At 36.7% G+C, this 11020-nt stretch overlaps 1 protein-coding gene across 1 annotated transcript; it reads right to left on the bottom strand.

Moving 5' to 3' along the window:
* Nucleotides 1-1106: 1106 nt before the first annotated feature.
* On the bottom strand, nt 1107-11020 carry LOC18104482 (protein PSK SIMULATOR 1). Its single transcript, XM_024583774.2, has 13 exons — nt 10717-11020; nt 9771-10377; nt 5498-5823; nt 5276-5368; nt 5093-5183; nt 4205-4298; nt 3703-3800; nt 3349-3418; nt 3078-3178; nt 2756-2872; nt 2570-2646; nt 1996-2040; nt 1107-1922 (listed from the first exon to the last, which is right to left on the bottom strand). Exons 2-13 carry the CDS (start codon nt 10089-10091, stop codon nt 1409-1411), a joined length of 1947 nt encoding a protein of 648 aa, XP_024439542.2. The 5' UTR covers nt 10092-10377; nt 10717-11020; the 3' UTR covers nt 1107-1408.

The raw sequence follows: 11020 nt of genomic DNA on the forward strand, positions 1-11020 counted from the left end.
CCAAGGAGAGAAATCTTGCTTGAATCTTCTGAGAAAAGAACGTAGACATCATGATCTTCTTGATTTATTAACTCCGGTGTTCTCGCTCGATGATGTTGTGCTTGTGCTAAATCCAAATAAAGCAAGTAATCCATGAAATTCACTACACTACTGGCCGGAGCTTCAACATTGGCATCGCCAATCTCTGGCTTTTTTTAAATGATTGAAAAACTCTACAGTAATGGAATTTTTATGGTATGATCTGATGGGTGTGTTTGGTGACTGCCCTTGCACAGAAGAAGCCACATTATGCCTGAAAAAACCCTAGAAGCCTCCTAACAACCAACAGAAGAGAGGGGGAGATGTTCCCCAGTTCAACCACCCTCTGTGCTTCCTTCCAAGAAAAGGCCTCTTATTTCCAAGCCCTTCTTTTGTCTTTCGTCCCTAAATTTAACATAACTTCATGTCATTTATGTTAAATAAACCGTCTCTCTTGCTTCCTGCTCTTACAGCATGGTGATCATACAGTGTGTCACGAGAATAAAACCTCAACTCAATGCCTGCTGACAATAACAGCAGCTTATCCAGCTCACTGCTTTTGCCTTAATGCTTGTAATCCTCGTTCACAAATCAAACACACATTGTGAAATCCATGAAAGAATGCCAAGTTGTGAATTTGACTTCTAATGGATTTTAGCAACGTTCCACTTCACACGAGGAATCACAAGGCAATCACAGATATGGCAATGCCAGCCTATTCAAGTAGAGACCTGAAAATCATGCATCTTAAAGAAATTGTGTTGGTACATTAATAGAAACCTTCTTTCCATGTCCACTGATGGCGATGACAAGAAAAAAAAAACTGAGTTGGTTAGCAGAATAACAAGGTAACAGAAGCATAGACAAGAAAGACATGGAAAGAAACATGAACTTCAATTATTATGAACTGAAAATCATGCATCTTAAAGAAATTGTGTTGGTACATTAATAGAAACCTTCTTTCCATGTCCAATGATGGCGATGACAAAACAAAAAATATCTGAGTGGTTAGGCGATGACAAAACCAATAAAAAACTGAGATGGTTTAGCAGAATAACAAGGTAACAGAAGCATAGACAAGAAAGACATGGAAAGGAACATGAACTTCAATTATTATGAACTGATTCTGTACATGTACAACTAACAAAAACTATAGCCTATAATCCTCGAAAACAATTAAGTACCCCCCCATATACTCACCAACTTAAATTCTCACATACAAAAAAGAAAGGACTTTTATCACTCATCGTCTGCCTACTGACATGAAATCTTCCCACCACAAACCAAAGACAAAACCCCCGATATGGAAAATTTGCATCTGATTGGACCCTTCTCAATTTTCACAAGCACAGACCTTTGTCTCTGCATCTTGACCTTCATGTTGATACTACTAGAAGCTTCTTATTGTGTCCACTCGGTCAATAACATCCAAGGCCTTGATCCAGTCTATATCAAAGTTCATGACAGGAACAGAAGATGGCCTTCTAATGGGAAATGGATCTTTTCTAGTTTCGCCCATTGGCGAGTGGCTACTACTTTTACTCAGCCGATGATGCTTGCTTAACCTGGTTTTTGCAGTATCAAATTCCTGACTCTTGCTTATCCCAGGTGTCTTTTTCCTCTTACTCACATCCCGAAGCATCTCTTGGTCTTCAATTGTCAATGTGGGGGATGGGGAGCTTGGCTTTTGTGTAGACAACTGAATTGTTTTCTCATTTGGGGACCGAGTCGGAGATTTAACAGGAGATCTGGAACCATTGCCAGCTCTTACTTGGCTGACAAGATGGTGAAGCCAAACCACCAATTCAAGAATATAAGTTTCAGTCTTCTCCTTGTCTGCATGGTGTAGTGTCTCTATCCTGAGCAAGTCGGTCTGTCCAGCAGGTTTACGATTCACCTCAGACCTGAAGAATTTGTCATAAGGAACTCAACACAGGTGAGATAATAAGAAAGAGAATGAGCAGATTTGGAACTCACCCTGTATTCGCCCATTCTCCAACCCAACCAAATCCATGATGAGCTCTGGTTAAGTGCATGCAAAAATGTAAGCACAAGGATAAATAATTGGAAACAAACCAAGAGGAGAAGAAATATAAGTTGAATACATTAGTATGTTAACAAAACCACAAAATCTGTAAAGAAGTTTTAGCTCCTGCTTTAAAATCTTCTGTTCACAAGGACCATACAGTTGGGGTACATTGATTAGCGGATGGGATGATACTGGATGTGACAAGGTTGTAACATGTGAGGAGGTAGAACAAAATTTGGGTATGGGACAAGAGAAAAGCTGCTTTTCATCCTGTCCCATGTGCAAATCAAACACCAATACAAGACAAGTTGTCCTGCCATGTCTTGTCCAGTCCCATGTACCAAACACTACCTAACTTCACTAGAGTAATAATTTGTTAGATTATGATTACTATTAGTATTAGTGGTTAAAAGGATGCGCATGCCTCTGAACATTAAATGGTATTGAGCAGATCGTAAGATGAGGTATCAGAAGGTACAGCCCAGCCAAGGTAGAGAAATTTAGACTGAGCTGGCATCTTACTTGGTTGTGTTAGTAGCAATAGGAACAAGCCACTGCAAAGTTTTCTCCATTTCAGCTTTGATTTGTGAGACTGTAAGCTGCAAGAACATTATTTGAAATATTAATTATATCAATGCATAAACAAGAAAATGGCTAGAAGTGAAATCTCAATGAGCAAGTCAGTCCCAAGGCAACATCGAATGATACCTCTTCGTTAACTTGAAATGACAATAATTTAAAGCGCAAAGCAGATTTGATATTTGGTGGCAGCCCCTGGTACAAAGCATCCCTTGTATTTGGAGGCACAGAACTTGATCGGGACACCTGATCACATTAAGGCATTAGCTCAGACAAACAGAAAAGCCAAGAAGAAGAAAAACAAGAAGCAACAATTAGATAAGAGCTTCAGGACTGCAACCCTGGTTAAGGCAACATTGAAAAACTCAGAAGCTGACATTTGAGATACAGAACCAAAATCCTTAATAGCAAGGATAAAAGGGTATCAAGTCTGGTGAAATCATAAACTCACAAGAGTATCAATTTGAGTGACAATGTTTGCATAATGCAATGCAAGACCAGCAGGCCCCAACTTTTTATGGTTCGAAGAACTTTTTACTGGTCTATCGCCATCTGCAAGTAAAAACATCAGTTAATGAAACCACAAATAGCCAGACAAATTTCATATCACTTCATTGTCCCAAGCAAGAAAACAAAGAGAAGAGGTATATATATGTGTGCATATATATATAATTAAAAATTGCCAATAACAAGAAATCCTAAACCCTGTTTGGATTGCTTACCAGCACTGCCAAAAGCTTCATGAATCTCCAAATGCAAGAAATGGACAATATCTACCAACTTCTCCATCACCTACGTAAACAGGATGTTAGATTTATGTTGCAATAACACTAAGAACAGTCAATGAAAAAGAACAAAAAGATTTATTGTGTAGCTATCACTTGACAGATACAGAATATGCATGGTCCATCCAACATTAGGAGTGCACTGCTGCATCCTTGTGGTAGGATCATAAACACAATGATCAACAAGGGTGAATCATCGATGTATGAAACACTAAAATAAGGCCATATTTGTCTCCAATATGCCTCTAGAACTGGCGCCACCAGCCACCTCAATGCATTACTGCTTCATACCTCTTCCAAAATCTTAGACCAAAGCGACTTCTTCTTCAAACTTTTCACATGCTTGCTTTGGCTCTTTAACTCTGCCCTCAAAATAGCAAGACTGTCCCCTACAAATGAATTAAACGCAATGAGACAGCATCACTTTAGAATGTTAATGTTGATCAAAATCAAGAAAATGTGAAATAGAAACAAACATCCCTGAGGGAAAAGATTAAAAAAAAATAATAAGAATAATAAGAATTAAAGGGGGAAGTTCAAAAAATTAAGGGGTGCAATTGATGCATTTTTATTTGGACCTGTGTGAAAAGAAAGAAAAAAAAATATAACGACTAAAAAGGGGAGTTCAAAAAATTAAGGGCTTCTCCATAACATAACTTCACAAAGGGGAAACAAGGAGCAAGCTCAAGCATAGATGGGTTGCACTCCTTTCTCGAAAATATTTTATTCTGGTCAACATTATGGGCCAATCAAATGAGAATCAAAGCAAAATGAAACTTAAACTGCAATTCACCTCTTTGAGCAGCATTTGTTTTATCATCTTCCTGAAGCTTACGGCGGTAATCTTGTTCAAATCTGTCCAAGGCATGCATTTCATGATACAGTTCCTGCAACCCAAAGGAAAAATCTCTTCATGAGGAAATTTACAAGATAAGCTTAAGAGAAGTACTAAGCATGAAATTGTATGGGTGGATATGATAATGAGCTGAATTAAACTGCGGGAATAAATTTCTTATCAATGCTGAATAGATATGGATGTACCACATCTCATGCAAGATTAAAAATTGGCAGCATATGAAGGAGAAACAAATCAATAGCATAAAACACAAATAATGCACTAGCCGCACATAAAGCAGACTCTAGATGCCCATAGATGACTTCAGTACAACATATTTGGACCGTTGATATAAAGTTACTCAGTTATGTTCAAGTCACAGCATTTGAAAAGTAATTGTATTTTGTTCTGAAATTTGTCATTAGATGATCAAGGAGAACAGTTTAAAATTAAGTTTATAACATCTTTCATTTTTCAAGAGCATTTTGCTCAATGACCATGTTGTGAGTGAAGATATTGTTCTTGGCTGCGAATCATCGTAGAGTATAGAACATCTTAGGATGTTGCAAAGAGTTTGCTTTTTGGTGTTTTTCTCTTCCTCCCCACATTAATCACGGCCAAAAGGAAAAGAGGGAAATACAATAGAACTGAAAAAACTGAAAGTCACACTCCCTTTCAAATTAGAATGGGTGTGGTACATCCAAATCCTTCTTTTGCAGACAACACTTCCACCAGCACAAAGAAAGAAAGAACATTGTTAAATGTTTTCTAATCATCACACCTCGATATGCAATATCTGCTGAAATTTAGGGACAGTTATATACTATAGTATTGTTAAATACTCACTGCTGTATACTGAACCAAATTCATCAATTGTTGCATAACTGTCTCTGCTTCATCCTTCAATTGCATTTCAGGTGTCAATTCTGAACCCAACCTAAAAAATCATATAGAATGACTGAAATATAAGAACCTTATTTCAAATATTCTGAAGAATAATCAATATAAAACAGATGCAATTAGCATTACTTTTCAAGATAACGGTCCAAGTTGTGCCACTGAGGATCTTTGCAACGGTTTCCAAAACGCACCACTTCTCCAGAAAAAACTTTCAGTTCTTCTCTGTCATAATTGTGTAGCGAAATGATTAATATTTCTTCTACAAGTTTTCTAGGCAATGCTATAAGATCACTGTAATAAAATGTATGAAAATCTGTTTCAAATTAAAATAGAAATTTTGGAAATATCAACCTCTTATCAGCTGCTGCTAGCCTCAAGAGTTCATCCATATCTCTAGATATTAGATTTTGCACCCCCTCTGAGGGAAGCACAACTTCTTTTAAATGTCTAATGTTCTCTTCTGAAAGGGATTGCATTAGATTAGCACCCTTAACAATTGTGTTTGCAACTTCAAAAGCTAAAATTGAAATCTTATCCCCTTTTGTCGTCAGCCCTGAGGTAAAACCACTGCTAGGATTTAAATTGGTCATGCTACTACCAAGTGTGTCCAATACATCGTATGCCTTTCCAAGCCCAGCAGTACCAGCTCTGCCTAACAGTGAACTCACTTCTGAGACCTGCAACACCAAAATAACCAGCTTTTTTAATTGAGCAAATTTCTGATACACAATTCCACAGAGCAACTTACAACATCTATCTATTATCAGTGTGCGTGTGTGTGCGTGCACGTGTGAAAGAAGATCCTATACTGAAGTATTGCAGTGTGGAAACATGAATTAGCTCCATGAGCATTGCCAAGTACATGATCATACCATGCATGAATTTGATAATTATATTATAAGATGCAATGTATTTGGAGATAGAGGATTAGGAGCATTTAATAACATATGATGAAAAAATCATCTCCTAGAACAAGAAAATGCATCCAAATTCTACTTACAAATAACACACACTGACTCTTACCAAAAAAAAAAAAGAATCATCTAGTTTTTTATTAGATGCACATTAGATGATTTTGTTTTTCAATGATTGATTACTTAAAGATTTTAGCTGTCATGCTCCATTTGGTTGATGAGCCATGCACATATAGGACCATGATTTCTGTTTTTTTTTTCCTTTCTATTGCTTTGTACTCCAAAATGGCTTCAATGCTTCTTGAACCTTTCACCTTCTTTCAGACGTACTAAACCACACACATGCTTCATTTATTTATCAACATTCAATTATTTTTCTTTTCAACTCCTATATGCTTATATAAGAGTGAAATGTTTAAACCATAACATTATGGACACTTTCACTATATTGTTATTTTATTTACTAATGTGGCGATACACAGAAGGATGTTATGTTATTCATGTAATCAAATAAGTAGAACTTTAATAATTGTTAATTCCCATGATTATATAGATGTTATTTATCAAGGAAGTGACTTTTTTTTAATAAATTTAAAAGTATTCACATTTGTGCTTTAGAAAATATACACATCATAATATGGTAGAACTAATGTCTACACGGTTCAGTAGCAAATAACTGAAAAGACCTATGTCAATGTTATGAGGCATTCAGAGAAGTCGCATTTTTCTCCATTCAATCAAAACTATGAACTCTATGTAAAGCATCGTTTTTAATAATTTTCACCAGAATCTGTAAATTTACTGTGTGAACACATGGGTAACTAGTGCATAATAAACTGCAAACAACTACATGAAACGTGCAATTGCCTAACAGAAAAATATCTAGTTTAGAGCACTAACAAGTCTTTCAGATGACACAAACAAAACACGTTTTCTTTCTTCTCTTATATTCTTTATCGTCCTCCTACTCGAGTTATCTAGACATGTCAAGCTTAGCTGCATGTAAACAGAGCACTCCAATTCCGAGCAAAACCTAAATGTTTAAATAATTATGTAACTTAATTGTTCGTTACCTTTTTGTTCCTGAAATCAACTTTCCCAAGTAATTGATTTATAAAATGCCTTCATTTCTCAAATATATTTCAGGCTCCTGATTCGACAATAATGTGATATTGAGGCAGTCAATTAAGAAATAAGCCCCAACTCAAGGACAACTTAATGAAACTTAAAACATTTAACAAAACTAAAATTAATGACAATGCCATCCTCCTTTGTGTTTTAATTCTTGATGGAATAGACTTTATGAACGCAGCAAAGAAAAGAGACTTTATGAGGTAATTGCATAAAAAAGCAAGGGGAAGGAAAACATGAATGCTTAAGCAGCCAGAATTGGATATATGTAGACATGATCCCAATAAGCATGTGCACCACTACAAATATTCTTACAATTCTTCTCCTCCTTCAAGCTCCAACAGAAGCAATATTAACATCCTTAGAATAATACTACTTTTGAGCCGAAAATTCCTCTCCAACTGCTCCCCAAATCTAGCAACATATTAGGAACTTAAGCAGCTATAAAAGAAGGAGAATACATGGAAGTCCTAGGTAAAATCAATGAAGATAGTTCATTATTTGCCATCTCTATAGCACAAATAAAACCAGCTAAGAATAAATTTCTTCCTCTTTGACAGTCTCTCATGAAAGAATACGAGACATAACTGCCTCCATGGATAGAAAGTACGTAGGAAGCCTGCTCACTATGCACTATTCCACAAGAACGTTCTATTCAGCCATCACCTCAAACCTTGGAAAACTTTTTCATTATGATGATTCTTCCTAGTATATATGGTGCACACCATATCCACCTTCAACACATACAGGCAATTAAAAGCACCTTCACCAACTCCAATTTTGCATGTCAAGAAATATGTAACTCTCAAGGCATCAGAGAAAAGGGATTTTAGGTTACAACAACTAATTAAAAGTTTGTCCCTCAACAGAACACAATAATAGAGACAAAGGATCCAAATAGCCAATGCTACTAATTTGAGACCAAGGGTTAGCATTCATGTATCCCAGGCAATATATGAGAGTTTCTCCCACATGCTCCAACATAGAATACTCCCAACAAAAGATCCTACCTTTAAAGGCTCCACCAGCATGATGCCCCATCATAAAGTAGAACCTATTGTCATTTACCTTAAAAATGATAAGTTTTGAAAACTTATTACCCACTTCTGATGCTTCCACAAAAGTGAAACCCAGCAAAGTTTCCAAACCAGGAGACACAACCCTGCCTCTCTCCAGGCTCAACATTGCTTAGCCATCACCAACTTTTAAAAGCTTTCCCTGTGCAGTAAGCCTCTCCACATCAAGTTTTGATAAAGCTCTATTAAACATGTACAGCCTTCTCACACACAACCAATCAGCTTGAATGGAGAGATGTGCCTTTTTCCCCAATTTATGCCTGATCATCCATGACATTCCACTGTGCACAAAATCTCTCCACATTTTCTCAAATCCTTTTCATGGACCAAAAAGGGTGGGTAAAATAGACAAAGTTGGTAAACAGAGAGTACTCTTAATCAAATAACAATGCCCTTCCACCCTTTACCCCCTCCCCAACAAACATTGAAAGTTTGAAACTTCCCAGCTCTTCCTTTTCTTTGCATGAAGGAATCTCATGCGAGCTCCTCAAGGGAGGACCGCAGGTCTTCAGATAAAGATGCCAAATTTGATTCTCACTTGATATCAGAAATAGCAGATAACATCCCCCATTTTGAAACTTAAATCTCATCCAGTGAAAGAATGCACTCTTTCTCAAATTAGCCCCATATCATATTAGATAACCCAAACCGAGGAAATATTATCACATGTAATCAACTTAGCATTGCAAAACAATAAAGGATTGTTCGCAAATAATAAATTTGAAATCAGCAAATCATCGGACTTAACCCCCCGACAGTTTCCCACGTATATCTGAAACATTCTACTTGAGGCTTTCATCATACGGCAAAAAGAAAATGAAAATAGGAGGTGATGGATGCCCTTGAATCAAACCTCTCAAATAATAAAGAGGCCATACATAAATCAACTAGAACTTTTAACTCTTCTAAGGTATGACAGGAGACACAAAATAATACAGAGAGAAATGACAGACAATTTAATCTTTGTTCCCCACAGCCAGGAATCGCTCATTACAACTTCTTTTTTCAAATAACACAAGGATCCAAATCCAATGGGATTTGAATTTCTAAACAACTCATGATAAAGGAGATAAATGGGCATAGAAAAAGAGTGGCATGCTCATTCAATTCAACTTGCTGTCTGGCCAATGCATTCAAAGTTTCTGTCCAGAAGTTAGTAGTTATGAGAATTGACAGAAAATTTTTTTGCATTTCATAAAATAAAAATTAGTTTTACATATTTCGTGATTTGGTTGCAGCTTTTAACAATCTTCATTCTAATGAGTCCTAATCTTCAGTGACATGGTGATGGCCTCATTTCAGTGGTATAATCTATGCTTCAAATTTCATAGTTAACAAGCATAACTACCAGGAATGCATGTCAAGTAAACACTTTATACTACGACTTATGTTACAAGCTATATCACAGATTCAACTGAAAACATCACATAGGAAACTCCAGACTGAAGAGAAGGAATTGATAATAATTTGACAAAAAGTAAACAACATACAAATTAGGCTAACCTTTGCAACAGCTGCCTGCTTGGACTTGGTTGATCCGGATTTATTGGATAGAGCCCTTGACAAGCGAGGAATCCCATCATCAATGTCATCCGGATTCACCTCATATTGAACCACGGTCACTTCCGGTAACGAAAACGGTTCTCGTAGCTGCTTATTATCCACGTTCTCCACAATTGGAGATGGATTTGCATTGTTATCTATTTTCAATTCACGAGTCTGATAAACCAAACCAGGCCCATGACTAAAATGACCATTCAACTGCGGAAAGCCTCCACCGGGAGCATTATCTACAGTCGAGCTCCTCGAGCAAAGCCCCCCCATTGTGATGATCACAAAACTATTCAATTTTCGTTCTAAAGTTCCATACAAAGGGTAAAAGCTTGTTATTTACAAGAATCAGAAAAACCCTTTTATCAAATTACACTCAGGAGCTCAAAAATGAAGCGATTGCTAGCAAATCAAGAGCCCCCTTAATAAGTTCACCAAAGAATTGTTCTAGACCACTTCGAAGCCGAAAATGTAGTTCCTTGTTACATCAAAATCACCACAATACCAGTTTTGATCCCTGCGGCAGTTCCAATCCATTAACACCACCACCCCACCAAAACTGTAAACCAAGAAAACAACTCGCCAATAAGTTCCTACTTATAAATCAGGAAAAGAAAAGAAACAACATGATCAACATCAAATCAAAAGGACTTGTACTATCAAAATTAAAAAGAACAAAACAACCCAGTTCAAAACTTTTAAAACAGGATTAGTACAAATTCAAGAACACTAAAAAAAATGACAACAGAATCAAATTAGCTTATGTGCTGATGAAAACAAAAACAACCCAAAACTACAGTCAAGAGAAAGCATCAATCTTTACTGGAGAAATACACAGACCTAAACAAATGCATTAAATTTGCATCTAATTCAAAACAAAACAGGAAGACAAACTTACCAGTTTGATAGGTAGAGATCTGTGATAGACGATATAAAAAGATTGCGACTTGTGCTTTATTTTTTCAAGTAAATACAGAATAAAACAAGAAACAGCCCAGGACAAGGAAACGATGATGAAATAAAGAGATCAGTAAGTTAAGTACATATACAAAGCGGGTTTTGGAGAGAGAGTCTAAGCGGCTATGGGACTGTTAAGAACCAAATCATAGCAAAACTAGTACAATAACTAGCACACAGAGAGAGAGAGAGAGAGAAGAGAGAGAGAGAGTGGTCAAAACTCTACTTGCTGCTGCTGCGAGCAA

The sequence above is a fragment of the Populus trichocarpa genome, chromosome 13, assembly GCF_000002775.5.
Source record: "Populus trichocarpa isolate Nisqually-1 chromosome 13, P.trichocarpa_v4.1, whole genome shotgun sequence".
Taxonomy (NCBI): Eukaryota; Viridiplantae; Streptophyta; class Magnoliopsida; order Malpighiales; family Salicaceae; genus Populus; species Populus trichocarpa.